General features: G+C 41.0%; 2 protein-coding genes across 9 annotated transcripts in view; both read left to right on the top strand.

The window, feature by feature from the left end:
- Nucleotides 1-7,752, top strand: part of STK38L (serine/threonine kinase 38 like) — an 81,947-nt gene extending 74,195 nt beyond the window's left edge. For all 3 annotated transcript variants that reach the window (XM_025879714.2, XM_025879713.2, XM_073877804.1), the window contains 5 exons: nt 867-984; nt 1,397-1,520; nt 2,697-2,792; nt 4,824-4,915; nt 5,022-7,752. In XM_025879714.2, the coding sequence (XP_025735499.1) occupies nt 867-984; nt 1,397-1,520; nt 2,697-2,792; nt 4,824-4,915; nt 5,022-5,149 (558 nt within the window). In that variant the 3' untranslated portion in view covers nt 5,150-7,752. The remainder of the gene's footprint in view (nt 1-866; nt 985-1,396; nt 1,521-2,696; nt 2,793-4,823; nt 4,916-5,021) is intronic.
- A 6,408-nt stretch (nt 7,753-14,160) lies between these two features.
- Nucleotides 14,161-15,182, top strand: part of BMAL2 (basic helix-loop-helix ARNT like 2) — a 98,151-nt gene continuing 97,129 nt past the window's right edge. For 5 of the 6 annotated variants that reach the window (XR_012373959.1, XM_025879747.2, XM_073877802.1 and 2 more), the window contains exon 1: nt 14,161-14,437. Coding sequence is in view for 4 of the 6 variants with exons in the window: in XM_025879747.2 (XP_025735532.1) it covers nt 14,407-14,437 (31 nt within the window). In the remaining 2 variants the exon portion in view is untranslated. Of the gene's footprint in view, nt 14,438-14,666; nt 14,755-15,182 lie in introns of those variants that run through there. The other variant, XM_073877801.1, reaches the window with a different exon arrangement.

Raw genomic sequence — 15,182 nt, 5'->3', positions numbered from 1 at the left:
TTTCTTGTTTCATCCTCCTATCAACTGTGTTAGGACTATATTATTACTCCAGTTTTCTGTAAGCAGAAGCTGAGGCTCATATGGGTTGAATCACTTGCCTGAGAACATGTTAGTTGTGAGTGGTGGACTCAGGCCCACTGGGTTCAACCTCTTTATTCTTTTTGAAATGGATTGTTAACCTTAAAAATAAAAGTTATTTTACCAGCAAAAATGGGTTTATTCAGGAATAACAGAGAATTGCAATTTGGGACAGGCAAGCTGTGGCAAAACCATTGGCAACTCCAACAAAAAAGAAGAAAATTGGTATTTTAAGAGAAGAAGGAGGATTTGAAAGGAGCTGTTTTGAACAAAAGTCCATTGGAGAAAAGCAAGAGTTGAGGGTGGTGAAGGTCTCTCCTTGGCTGAGTTGCGAGGTAGTTGCTTTCTCATAGGAGATGCAGTGTACATCTTTCCCTGTTGGGGCCCATAATTGGTGATTCTTTCCCTGTTGATGATTCCTCTGTTGGGGTCTGTAATTGACAGCCCCTCCTGTAACTGACAGCGGGTAGTACAGTAGTGTAGCTCCCCCTTCTAGCATCCCGGGTCCATGTTAGTGAGCTGTCCTTTTATTAATTTTCACAGGATTTAGGGCTAAATATGTAAATAATTTAGTTGAGCTTCTTGGGTGGGGGGTCAGAAATCATATCTTAAATAACATATTATCTGACTTGGTACCTGTCACTAAGCTCTCTACATGATAAACATGCAAAACAATTATTAAATGAAAATTTAACAGCTGTATATATTGCTTTTTACAGTAGTGAGCCATACTCAGATCGTTCAACATATATTTAAGAATGCTGGTTTGATAAGCTCTTCCTTTGCAGGCATATTCCACAGTTGGGACACCAGATTACATTGCTCCAGAAGTATTCATGCAGACTGGTTACAACAAATTGTGTGACTGGTGGTCTTTGGGAGTGATTATGTATGAAATGCTAATAGGTATGTCTTATCATTTGTTTATGTACATCCTATATAAGTTTCGTGAGTGCCACTGATTGAACATATTACAGATCTCATGGGCTAAAATGACTGAGCTCTTTGACATCCCCCACTGTCAACAATGATAAATACCAGTGAGCTCTGTAGAGATTCAGGAAAAGGGTATTTAACCAGAACTTCCATGTGTCAAAATTGTATCTACATGGTCTTTCAGATAAAGGGGGTGATGGTTTGAATCCTTTTATTTTATTGCCTTTATTAGCAATTTTATTATAAATTGATGAATGGTGACATTTTTTATTGTTGAATAGAGCACTTCTGGCTAATTCTCTTTTCCTATGGCACATACACAGTAGGTAGAGTATATTTGATTATTAAGGATGATAAAACTTGTGTTTTATCTCATATGCAGGATATCCACCTTTCTGCTCTGAAACTCCTCAAGAAACATATAGAAAAGTGATGAACTGGAAAGAAACTTTGGTATTTCCTCCAGAGGTACCTATATCTGAGAAAGCCAAGGACTTAATTCTTAGGTTAGTGGTTAAATCCCTAGAGGAGTTTATGGTATTTTAAAATTTCACAGGTTATCTAAAAAGATCGAATTGCCCATTTTACTCTTGTGGGAGGAAAAGGACCACCACTGATCTATACAGTCAAAGAGATCAATAAAGAAAATGTGTTTTTTAAAAACTGCAAACAATTAAAAGGAAGCATGCAGTAAAAAAAAGTAAGAGTTAAGAAGAGGGAAGGTGTCTTGTATCATTTCAAAGGTCACTCCTGGTGATGCAACCATGCAATGACCCTATTTCATTAAAGAGAAAAGGGAAAATAAATTGTTAGTAGCAGTTCATATCACAAGTCTATCTATGAAGTTGTTTCTAAGCAAAGGATTCCATTCTATTTCTCAACTAAGATGAAGTTTGGTATTGTTGTGAATGGCTGCAAGGAATATAAATTGGGACCACCTATGAGAACAGCTAATTGATGGTATATTGTCAAAAATCTTTAAACTGTATATGACCTTTGACCCAGTGATTCTAGGAATTTTTTTTTTTTAAGATTTTATTTATTTATTCATGAGAGACAGAGGGAGAGAGAGAGAAGCAGAGGAAGAAGCAGGCTCCCAAGGAGCAGGGAGCCCGATGCGGGACTCCATCCCAGGACCCTGGGATCATGACCTGAGCCGAAGGCAGACGCTTAACCATCTGAGCCACCCAGGTGCCCCAATTCTAGGAATTTTCTTATGCAGATAATTAGATGTGTGTAAAGATATAGGGAGAATATGTTTATCATATGTTTTTAGTAATGAACAATTGAAAACCAAGTGTTCAACAAGAGTGGACTGGCTAAATAAACTAATATTTCCACATGCAAATTTTAGAATATGAAGTTATAGAAAAATATACGATGACTTTGGGAAGTTTTCTCAGTATATTAAATGACAAGAATCGCCCTAAAACAGTAACTACTGTACTAACACGTATTTTAAAAAATTGCAATAAAAGACTTAAAGGAAATGGCTTGAAACTGTTTGCAGTGGCTCTCCCTGTACAGGGCAATTACAGAGGATTTCTGTTCTCCCACATTTCCCACAAGAAACAGAGCAGACTTTGGTAAACAGAAAAAAACGAAATGTTTGGGGAAAAAATGCAAATAGGGTACTTTAGATGTAATTTGCATATGATCCTTTCTCTGTTTCCATTTTCTAGATTTTGTATTGATTCTGAAAACAGAATTGGAAATAGTGGAGTAGAAGAAATAAAAGGTCATCCTTTTTTTGAAGGTGTAGACTGGGGGCACATCAGGTACGCTCGTAGGCTCTGGACGGGAGAGGTTTAAGTAAAAATGTTTGTTTTTTACTACATTTAGCAATGAATTTGTCTTTGATTCTGCTAAATACAAGAAGTAACACTGTTATGATAAGCCCTCATGTTTGTCCTGTTCTATCATAATGTCTGCTGTTCCTCTCTGTCCTATACCATCTCCTTTGTAAAGTCATAAGAAGACATAGTCTCTTTTTTAAACACTGTGGGAAAAGGGAAATGATGCAAGTAACTTTCAAGAATTTGCCTGTTGTTACTCGTAAGCACAACTACTTTGTCGTTGTTACCTGTAAGCATTGGCCTTTACTCAGTTTGTGGCCAAAGTACCTTCAGGAGATCTGTGACAGTACTGAAACAAAACCGATCGTGCTGTTTTCTTCCTCCCCTTTGCACTTAGAATAAAATGAAGGCAGCGTAACTGCTTTCAGGACTGTGGGGGGTGGCTCTTCCCTCATCGGCCCCAGTGGCATCTTGTATGGCCCTTCCCACTCCTCCCACCTCAGGGCTTTACCGTTTGCTCTTCATTCTGCCTGAAACGCTCTGCTCTCCCCGCTCCTTCCTGTCCCCACTCCCGCCCCACCGGGCCAGCTCCTGTTCATCCTTCGAGACAGCTAATGGGTGACTCGCTCCACACAGGCCTTTACTGGAACTCCCACTGTGTGCCAGGCACTTGACCTGTTGTAATAGTAACTCATTTTTTTTTTTTGACCACTTATATGTCCAGCACTGTTCCAAGTAAGGGCTTTATGTGCATTTTTTCTCTCATCCTCATAATACACCTTAAAAAATAGGTACTATTATGATGTCTCTTTTACGAATGAGGAAGCTAAAGCACAGAGAAGTAATTTGCCTACAGTGCCACAGGTAGTAAATAATCTAGCTAGAATTTCTAACTAGAATTGGACCCCTGGGTGTCCTGGTTCTTAACTGCTATGCCGCATTATGCGGTATATACCTCATCTCATTGAACGGAACAACGATCCCCCACTTCTTACAGTTGGAAGGACGCTTAGAGCTCACTAGTGCAACCTCTTGCTTTGATAGTAAGGGAACAGTCTCAGAGCAGGGACTAGCCTGCCTAAGGTCATGCTGCTAGTTAATGACAGGAGATTCCATCTTAGGACACCAGAGTATATGGTTCTTGTCACTAAAGTAATATAAATTTATTAAGTTACCACATTAAGTATAAATAAGTTGGAATGATTCTGAGAAAAATACTCAGGCTTTTAGATAACAGGCTTTGTTCACTTGTCACCTAATACATCCATTTAAGTGTATTTGTGAAAAAAATAGAAGCAATAAAAAATGGATAGCTTCTTTTAGCTATTTCTATTTTTAAACATTTTTAGCATGATAAGGTATTTTCATGACTGATTTTTTTTTAACCTAATCTCCCTGATTCCCTTAAAATTTATATGACAGAAGGTTTTGGATTTAGATTTCATTGCAAATGTGTAGTCCCTTTGCGCTCCTTAATTTCCCAAAGGGTTTTTTGTTTTTCAAGTGTCTTTATTTTTTAAAGTAATCTCTACACCCAGTGTGGGGCTCGAACTCATGACCCCGAGACCAAGAGTCAAATGCTCTACCGTCTGAGCCAGCCAGACGCCCCCCAGATGACTTTTAATTTGTGGATCCTCTAGTAGAAGAATTCTGTTCCTGAGTTACTTAGCTAGGATCCAGTACCCACAATAGCCAGCATACATTATGTAATTATAAAATTGTTTGAACAAAATCTCTTCTGTTCTACTTTCCCTTTCATTAGCTCTTATTTTTCCCCTTTAAACAAAACAGCATGAGAAAGTCTGGGTACAAAGAAATAAAAATTCCAAGTAAATGGTCTTGTTTTCATAAAATATTATAGTCAACCATGACATCCACTTAACAGTCTTCAGGTCCACAATAAATTTCCTTGGCTCCTCTAATATCTATAGAACAGCAAGCAGAATTATTTTTGGAAAATTAAAGAGTTCAAGAAAATTTACCATGCTACAACTCAATCCTTTTTTTTTATAGGGAGAGGCCAGCAGCAATCCCTATAGAAATCAAAAGCATTGATGATACATCAAATTTTGATGACTTTCCTGAATCTGATATTTTACAACCAGGTAAGATCCTCTACGACACAGCTAACACTGTTCACCGTCTGTAAAGATGCCGACATATTCACTAATGAAATTCCTTTGCTCTTGGTTAATTTTCCTGTCTTTCTAGTGCCAAACACAACAGAACCGGACTACAAATCCAAAGACTGGGTTTTTCTCAATTATACCTATAAAAGGTTCGAAGGGTTGACTCAGCGCGGCTCTATCCCCACCTACATGAAAGCTGGAAAATTATGAATAAAGATCACGTTCTCCCACAACCCAGAGAACTCAGGTAGCTGCATCACCAGGCTTGCTTGGCGTAGATAACAATACACTGAAATACTCCCGGAGACGGTGGTGCTTATGACTACAAGAGGAAATTCTACAGGACTAGGATTTCTAAGACTACTACAGGAATTGGTTGGCAGTGCCAGCTGGCTTTCTTTTTTTTTTAATATTTTTTTATTTTTGTTAACTTTATTATACGAAGGTACTGGAATAAAAGAAACGTACATCCCTTTGTAACTGCACTGCCTACACGCGTATTAAGGTCCATTCTGCCTGTGTGTGCTGTGGCTTTGTACTGTAACACCTCTGATCAATTCAGGAGAAACATATCATTTAAAGCAACATAGGCTAACCAGTAGGTAACGCTGCAGTATTGCTGTTTTACTGCAAATCTTATGGGTCTAGATAATCAAAAAAAAGCCATCTTCCATAGTCGGTGTTAGAATACTTGCCCTACTGGTTTGGACATCTATAGAATGAATAGATAGGAAGACAATTTCTGTAATGGTTTTAAGAAATTTTAAAAAGGAAATACACTGGTTATTTAAAAAATAGAATTTATCATCATGTTATTTCACAAACTGCACAGTCGGGAGTGACAAGTTTATAATAGGGAGGAAGTTTAACATCTTCACTCAAGCACTCCACTAATATATTTACTTTGCATTCAGAAATACTGATGACCTTTATATACGTAGTCTGTATACTCATAGGGAGATGTACTGTATTATATAAAATGTAAAGTTGCTTTTCTTATGACGAAAGGACTTCTTTTTTAACAAGAGGACATGGCATTATTTTGATTTGATTATGGTGAGTTGAATTTAAGAAATGACCATGAAGGCTGCCTGTAGAACTGGTGTATTTTTATTAAACTATTTTTTTAAATGTCAAACTTCTGATCATGGAAATGGACTTGTAGAGAACAACGAGCTATCTACTTTGGTTTTCTAGAAAGTTGTTACATATCATGGCTGGTTAACTTTTCTTTCTTTTGGTGAAAATTTTTCCTTTGATAGTACTTGTATTATCGTGCCATTATTTTCTTACACTCCAAATGTACCAAAGATCCTGAACAGAGTGGATATTCACAATTGAGAATTTTCCTTTCCTGTGGGAATGCCATATTCAGACACGACAGATCTTTGATAGAGGTCAGCTTATTCAAGGGCAATATTGTTCATGTTCAGCCACATCACTGTGGTTAACGTACGTGGAATTACGGAAGTGAATGCAGGCGGAGGAGGGGGCGGGCGTGGGGGAGGTTGTAATGAGGATGGGGGTGATGATGTCAGCATAAAATTCTTTAGCTGTTTCCTGAAGAATTAAGTCATCTTTTCTAGCTCAACATTTTATTCTGAAATGACTCTCTGAGGTTTTGGTTTCATAACTACTAGTTAAGGAACAATACTTTATCAAAGAATGGCCTAATGTTTGTCTTAACTGTTAATTGATAAAGAGTGTTTTAAAGATACAACAATTATAACCATGATCTTTGATCAAAATCGAAAGTGATGGTTTATTTGTAGCTATGTTCTTCTTAAATGGGGAAGAACTGCCCAGGATCATTATGCAAATCTGCAGAAGCTTTTGTAAATGCTGCCACTAGGTAGCTCCACGATGTTTCAACAAGGCCATCCTGGTTGGTTGGTTGGTGGTTTTTCTCCCCCCTGTTCTCTCTCTTTTCTTCTTCTTTCCATTCTTTCTAGTATTTGTTTGGTACTTACTATGGGTTCATCTAATAGTTCATCTCCATTTTTCTCATTTGGATCATGTGGCTGAGTATCTAGGAGAGAGAACTATTAAAATTTTGGGGTTATCTCAATTTGACCAACTCTGGTTCTTCTAATTATAACTCCCTCTAATTTTAAAAAATCTGTAACTGCTGCTCAGTTTTATGAGATTTTCTCACCCCAACCTCATCCCCGATTTAAAAAAAAAAAAAAAAAAAAAAAAAAAAAAGGACTGTTTTGCTAGTGTGATAGTGAATGAGTAAGATAGGAGGAAACTGCATCATTCTCTAGTTATAATATGGTAATTATTCTAGTATAGAAAAATGTCATTAATTCAAGTTGACGGGGGTGGGGGGGGTTCATATAATGGAACTGAATTACCTAAGTTTGCTTTTTAATCGAGTAAGAGGAGAGCATATTGGTTTTCATCTCCCTCATTTTTATTAGCAGGAGGAACTTGGAAATGGTTATGATTTCTTGGCAGTGGAAGGGCAGTTCTGGAAAGTTTACTTTGTTTAGAGTCTCATTTTTCCCTGGAGTTAACAGAGTGATTCACAATCTTTGGGGTTTCCTTCTCGTCACAAGCATTTCTTAAGTGCCTATCTAAAAGCAATTAAAGACTGTGTCTGCCCTTTGGAGGCTAAGAATTTGATTCATGATGCAAATTAGCCAGATAATTTGCAAAGTACTCTTGAGATTGAATTTTCTCTATTATACACTTACCATATTTCAGGTGAACCATTTAATTTAAATGACAAAACCCTATCTAATCAACTGGGCATAATGACATTTTCTTTAAATTAGACTCTATTTTGAATTAAAGAGTTTTATTATAAACTGTGTGTTTTGGTTTTTCTAAGTATATAGAAAGCTTGTATAATTCAGATATATTGATTTCCAGATTTAATGTAGACTTTGACTTTTTTATTAAAAAAGCCTTTGTATTAAAGCAAGTTACGTTATTTTTCTTTTATGCTTTTCTTACTAACATAGTTTAAATCTTTAAATTTATTGAAGCATAGTGCTATCTGAAAACAAGGAATTTCTTATAAATCAACCTTTTCTGAGTGAAATGGCTGATTTAATAAGCTAAGAGTTGAATGGAAAATAACATGTGGAAACTCCAAACTTCCTTTGGTTGCCAAGGCTTAAGATACGGTTTCATTTATTTCTATAATAGCATACTACTTCTGTTTTTAAAACATCTGTATATCTTAGTGTAAGTCTGTAAATTTAAAAATATTTTTAAGTTCATTTATTTTTGATGTTTTATTGTAGACAACCTTTAGACAATCAAACAGTATCTACTGGTAAAAGAACCAGCTATCCATCTCTAAGTTAATGAGTTGAGATTTTAATCAGGAGAGAGGTCCCCTAGCAACTAAACACATTTGCTAGGAGGTGTTAAGTTTCAGAACATTCAGAACAACTGTTTTGTATAATGATGACGATTTCTTCTCGTCTTTATTTAACATTTATTTTCTCTTTAGAAGTGCACTTATTTCTGAAAAGTTTTAATGAAACACTTAGAACAAACATAAATACGAAACACTTGGGACTCCTAGATATATTTTAGATTTTTATGAAAAAAATGTGAGGGCATATTGCCACTTTAAGAAGAAATGAAGTAATAAAAATAGTTCTTAGTTATTTTTTAAAAAGCAATATAAATTATTCAGCAGTTGTCTAGAAAAAATCATCGGGCTGTCAAGTTCTGTGTTTAGTTACTGAATTTCAAAAAAATGTTTTGGTGGCATGAGGCCTTTTTCATTGAAGGTAAGAAAAGAATAAAAACTATGTTTATAATATTTCTGTTGGTGAGGTGTTTTGGTTTTATATTCAAGTTTCGAGACAGGTGTTATCCAAAACTCAAGAAAGACTCTTCTGTAAATATATGCAACCTTCACACTTAAATATCACATCAAGAATGCAATATTTGAAGTTTCAATTGTATTATGTTTAAACAATCAAGATAGTTGTACAGGTTTGTACATAACTACCCCAAAATCAATTTGCAAGCAGAATTGAAATTGAAAATGCCTCAGAATGGCATGGAAACTAGTAGTGAGAGTGGCCTAGGTACCCAGGTACCATTATGTCCTGTCCCGTGGAAGACACTGGTAAGCAGTCATGCTCCTCTTTCCACCACGCTCAAAGGGGGCCAGTCAGAATCCTGCTCATCCTAGAGGTATGCTCCTAACTGTTCCTGACTTACATCGTCTCAATAATGCCATTGTTAAGACAAAACAGTGAAAGCACTGAATGTGAAAATTTGGACATTGGAGCAAACTTGGAGACTAAGTGCATCTTCTTTCAAGAGCATCTTCTGATAAAAAGAACTTACATGTATACAAAATGCTTTCACGTACATTATTCATTTTGGTTATTACTACTTTGAAATAAACATAATTATGCTCATTTTACAGATGATGAACGTGAGGCTGAGCATGACTCACCCAGACACAGGTAATAAATTGCTCTTGAACCCAAGTCCAGTGCTCCTTTATTCCCCCCACATCATACAGCATGCTTCAGTGACAAATTGCCTCATGTGCTTCTACACCTCAGAAAAATACATGGGGAGCTAGTGGCAGATTTGTCACTTTGGGTACTTTGGACTGCAAGTGTCTGAAGACGCAAGTCAAAATGGCTTCAACAATAAGGAAAATGATTATCTCATACAACATGAAGACACAAGATAGGGAGCTTCCAGGGTAGTCAACTTAGCAGCTCAAAAACAAGAACACAGATTCTTTCCATTTTACTACTTTTGTCATCCTCGGAGTGTTAGCTTTGTCCCTTGTCTTGTTTTTCAGAGGGGCTAAATGGCTACAGAGACTCTAAGCATCAAGTCTTTCTACAACATGTAAGTCCCTAGAAACTACTTCTTGTGCACCCTCTTTTATAAGATCAAGGAAGATCTTTTCTAGAAGCATTCTAAGCAAAGTAACCTCCACATTTTAATGGCCATGATTATGTCGTACATCCATTCCTACAACAGTACCTGGCCTGGGACGGACTTAAAACTAATCAGGATTCACATCCCTGGTACTAGGGGGAGGCTTACCTAAGCACACAGCCACCTGATACCAGAACCAGTTGGAGTTCTTTTAACAAGCTCCCAGGTAATCAAAAGGGTGCCACACATTTTTGTAGCAATGGTTCTTACCTTAAGCCACTATACCTGGATTTTCTTGCTGGTTCTCCCATTGCTATGTTTGAGCTGGAGGCTGATCCATTAACGTCCTTCCTGGCCCACCAAAAACAGGAGTACTAAGTACCACTGTGCTGGACCACAGCTCAGCTTCTGCAATCCCAGTTTTCTTGTCCTTTGGAGAACCAAAAGTAGGGGTGGGTCTCTGGACCTCATACAGACAGAATAGATGTATGGCTCAATGACCAGAGTTTGGTCTGTTTAGTACTTTTGCCATCCCTCCCAACTCCTAATCATCTCTTCATTGATCCATCTCCCCCACTGCTGTTACACCAGTAATAGAGACCCTCATCGATTTATTTCCCCAAGATCCAGCTAGGAGTGGGGTGGCCTAATTATTGGCTCAACTGCTTTGTCTAACTTGAGCAGATGGGCTTTGACTAATAGAAATCCAAACATTTCTCAGGTGAGATCGTGCTAACTACCACGATATTATCTTGGAATTGCTCTACTGTTCATATTAAGATGTTCCTTATCAAACCCTTAAGCATAGGATGACTTTTTTTTAAGATTATTTTTTATTTGGAGAGAGAGAGAGCGGGGGGGGGGGGTAGGGGCAGAGGGAGAGGGAGAATCTCAGGCAGACTCCCTGCTGAGTGCAGAGCCCAACGCAGGGCTCAATCTCACAACCCTGAGATCATGACTGGAGTCGAAACCAAGAGTCAGACGCTTAACTGAGCAACCCAGGTGTTCTAACATAGGATGACTTTTAAGTCTCTACCAAAGGGGAAACCCATAACAGGAAAGGGAAACTGTCCTTTGCCTTTCTCGTCCTCTTCGGTAAGATAATCATGAACAGAACTTGAAGATCACTCCTGCCCAATTCCATACAATATGAGGAGGACTGAGGAGGACCTGGGATACCATACTTGTTTTAAGAGTGTCCAAAACTTGAAAAAGTAAAAATTAGTTCAGCTTTTGAGACTTATACACACAAACATCAAATCTAAGGGAAAAATAACATTAAGCAGTAACTCCATATATAAAGAGATGTCTGCACAACCATTCCCTCGGGCTTGTCCTATGTTTGTTCCTTTTTGTATTTTTCTCAGAATTTTAGTTTATTGCTACTTCTGGCCTCTGGCTAGTGGAAATACCCAACTCACCCCCACAACAATCTAGGCTTAGGAAACCTGATTTTTGACAAGTTGAAGCAATATTTCCTAGAGTACTTAAAATGTCTCAAAATCAACTGATTTTGAAGTAGGGATTGAGAACTACTAACTCATAATCTCTAGGGGTGGGTCTGAAATTCTGTACATTATCATGCACATCCAACTTTGGGAACCACGGAGCTAAGGAGAAAAGGGCACTGGCTGGACTCTTCCGAAATGAAATAATACCCACCTCATCAGTTGCTGTGAGAACGTCTATACGAAGTGACGGGGGCACAGCGGGTGCAGTACAAGTCAGTGCTATGGCAATGCCTGGCACATTGTATGCGCTCTAGAAATATGTGTGAACAAACGAATTAAATAACTGCATTTTTGGTGGGCAGCCCTACTTTCCATCTAAAGCTGATCTCAAAATGTTCTCATTTTTAATAAAAACATAAATCAAAAGCATTGAAAAGGAACGTAGCTTTACTAAATTTGTTATTTTCCAGGGAAATAATGTAAGAGGGTTTGCATTACACAGTGAAGTTCCCTTAATACCCTTTTAAGAGAACTTTCTCAACTTTCCACTCCCCGTTTACTCTCCCATGAGTAAACTCTCCTGCACTTACCTTCTCTGCATTCTCCCCCCCTTCATAAGGCAAGCTCAAGCTGATCTTCCCCATACCGGACACCTACTATAGGTCCATCTATTCATCCAAACTCATTTGACCTCCCTGTTTGTCCCAGCTGCGCTCCCACTCATCAACCTGCTTGGCAAAAACAAGGATCTTCCCCAGGATGGACCCCACCCCTATAGAATGGTGGGGGTGAAGGGACAGTGGCAGGGAAGAAGGGGTAGTTTTAAATATCAATAATTTAGTTATTTTCCCCAGTCACTTAGGAGCTCATTAATGGGTAGTTATTTTTATATTTATGCATCACTGGAAATAGTATCTTCAATATAACAGCACTCTGAAGCAGGTGGATTTTTTTTTTTTTTTTTTTTTGCCCTGGACCAACTAAAATATCTAACAGGTCTTAAGGAGCCCTCAAACTAAATTATATTGTTACAACCCCAGCAGGAAGTTGACAAGTATAGGAATTTATAGTTTTGAGGCAGTGGATACTAATTCCAGTACTGTTCTTGCCTGAGTACTTGGCAGTGAAGCAAAATTAGGAAACTAAGGTCACCCTGGGATTAGCAATGATTCCCGAAGAGCTACACTATCCCTTGGCTTTGGTGAGAAAAGGACATTGACCAGAAGGAAATAGATCATATGTTCTGCAAGTTATGTTTCAAATCACTTCTGTTACATTTTGCTCAAGGAGAAAATATTAGAAAATCACTGCCCGTAAATGAGAGATTACCTTCCTATCCATCTCTCAAGATACTGGTTTTCTATCTCTGTTTTATCCTATGAGGCACAATATAGCTACTCTTTCAAAAAAAAAAATCCTAGGAAGGAAAGCTCCAGAGCATAAAGAAAAAGTAGCAAGTAGAATTTAAACTTGAACATTAAGGGGGAAGGCATGTTAAGCTATGAGAGTGACTTGCCCCCGGAGAACCCTGTGGCCTCTTCTCCTTGAGCATTATTACTTCCTCCTATCGTATTAAGGTTCTGGATTCCTTTTCTTTGGCTTTCAAGCTCGAGTGGAAGTGAATCATCATTTCTAAGAAATGAGGACTGCAATGATTCACCAGCAAGCTTACTGGATACCATGGTATGAACGTCTAAGAAGATCTGGCTTTTACAGTCTGGCTTCTCCCATCCACTGAGTGATCCTGGCCCCAGTACTCATCTCTGAGCCTCTATGCATATGTACATAGTCTGTACTGTACATTTTAACCAGGGTGCTGCTTCACCAGGAAAGTGACATTTAACACATGCCCAGGTCTTTCAATGCCTCCCCACTTGGTAAAACATCCCCAAACAGCGCACATTTATCCGGAAAGCCAGGTTTGGACATATTCAGGGAAACCTACGCCCGATTTAAGACTATTTGCCAGGCTTTCTGTGGAACTTCTATTTTTGAGCTGCCAGCAGAAGTTGATGTTGGTGGATTTCAGGTAGAGCTCCCAGTCAAAGCTGGGATTGAGATGTTTCAAGAATGGTTTTGATGAGGGAAGTGCGTTGGTGTGCTTTACTGAGGGCAGCCACAGTTCTTAGCACCTCCTTCCACCTCCAGCCGGTAAAATCCCTGTCCCCACTTCAGAGGGCAGCAGTTTTCCCTGGTCATGCCTACTTCTTCCCCGGGAACGCTGTCCCAGTCCCCTTGCCCAGGTTTGGCCTGAAGTAGCCCCCAGAACACATATGCAGCTAGTTAAGGCGCTATAATGAAGTCATGGTAGGAAAATTAATAGATTTGGGCGAGTTGATGCAAAGCTTTAGTGTTCTCTCTGCGGCTCCTTTCCTCCACTACCTTCCTCTACTAGACAAACTGTGACCAAGGAACGGGTCCAGTGGGACCAGTGGGCGGGGAGAGAAGCAGCTTATTCCGCACAGGATGGAGGGCTGTCAAATGATCCTCAGAGGATGTTGCTTCTGGATTTACCCAACCTTTGCGGGAGCCAAAACCGCTTTCTCAGTGACCCCCCCTCTCTGTCACTTCGCTTCCTTGTTTCTGCCCCGAAGCCCTACCCTCGCCCTTCTGTGTACCAGTGAAGTTTCTCTTCCAGCTTCCCCTCCTCCCCCAGCGCCCCCACCCTGCAATGATCTCCATTCATCCTTTACCTTTTACCCCAAGGGAAACAACTCCAACCCTCAGAACACTCACACAACGAATCCTTAAAGTGATCGTGGAAACCAGTTTTTAAAAAGCCTGGTTCCTGAAAGGCGCAAGGTGCTGCCTCGCCAGCCTTTCAGCGCTGTGCCTCCAGCCGCAGGGGTCGGGGGCGGTGCCGCCGTGACTCCGCCCACCACCCGGTCCCTTTCTCCGGCTGGGAGCCCCACGGCAGGCCAGTCCCAGGCCGGTGGCTCCGCTGTCCCGGCCGGCCGGGCTGCAAGTCGGCGCCGGCTGAGCGCCCAGGGGCCGCGGGGGTGGCCGCCGAGACGCGTGGCACAGGTCCCCGGGCGCCCGCGTCCCCGCGCCGGGGCCGCCGCCTGGGCCGGCGCAGGGCGGGCCCGGAGCTCTAGATGCCGCCAGTCCCGGGGCTGCGGAGCCGGCCGGCTGGTTCCTGCGATGGCGGCGGAAGAGGAGGCTGCGGCGAGAGGTGAGGCTGCGGGCGTGCGGCTCCAGGTGGGGGAGCGGCGTCGCACACGCGGGAGCATCCCGGGCCGGGCTGGGGGCGAGCGGCCCGCGCGCCGACGTTAGGCGGGCACAGTGTGCGCAGGCTTCCCTCCGCCCCCCCCCCCCCGGCACCTGCTCCGATTGGCTCCCGGACCAAGGTCGTCGCTTGAGGGCACAGGTGCTGCGCGGCATCCAGCCAGTCCTCCCGGGGAGTAGGAGGTGGGGAGTGCCCGTGCTCGCCGCCGGCTTTCGCGTTGCCCGCAGCCTCATTTTTGGTGCCGGCTGGACCTTTAGGCGAAGGTGAGCTGGCGAGGGACCAGCCACCTTATAATGGCGAGCAGCCTCCCTCGGCCGACCACCGGGATCCCACTTCGTCGTCTGTAGGGATTGTTGCGTGGACTTCTTAGATTTCCTCTTTTGTATGAAGCAGTTGTCATCAGCCATTGAAGGGGCTCGGGTTCTGCGAGCCTGTAGCCTCTGTACTGGCAATACTCAATTCTCCGTAAACCGTTTCCAAAACTGCCCGGTCCTGGGGCGGGCAGGCGGGCAGGGAGCGCGTGGAGGCAGGTCCCCCGCACCTCTCGCTCGAAAACCACGGATTGCACCGCAGCACCGGTCCGTGAGCGAGAGGCGGCTCTCGTCTTTTACCGTTACTGCGTTAGGAAAGCCATCAGTGGAATGTTTGTGTTCTATTTTAGTGGAGTTTTTGTGAATTGAATTGGAAGAGT

This window comes from Callorhinus ursinus, unplaced genomic scaffold (assembly GCF_003265705.2).
Source record: "Callorhinus ursinus isolate GAN/ISIS: 27379988/994484 unplaced genomic scaffold, GSC_fseal_2.0 scaffold27, whole genome shotgun sequence".
NCBI lineage: Eukaryota > Metazoa > Chordata > Mammalia > Carnivora > Otariidae > Callorhinus > Callorhinus ursinus.
The sequence above is the reverse complement of the archived record's forward strand: the minus strand, read 5'-3'. Positions and strand labels throughout refer to the sequence as shown.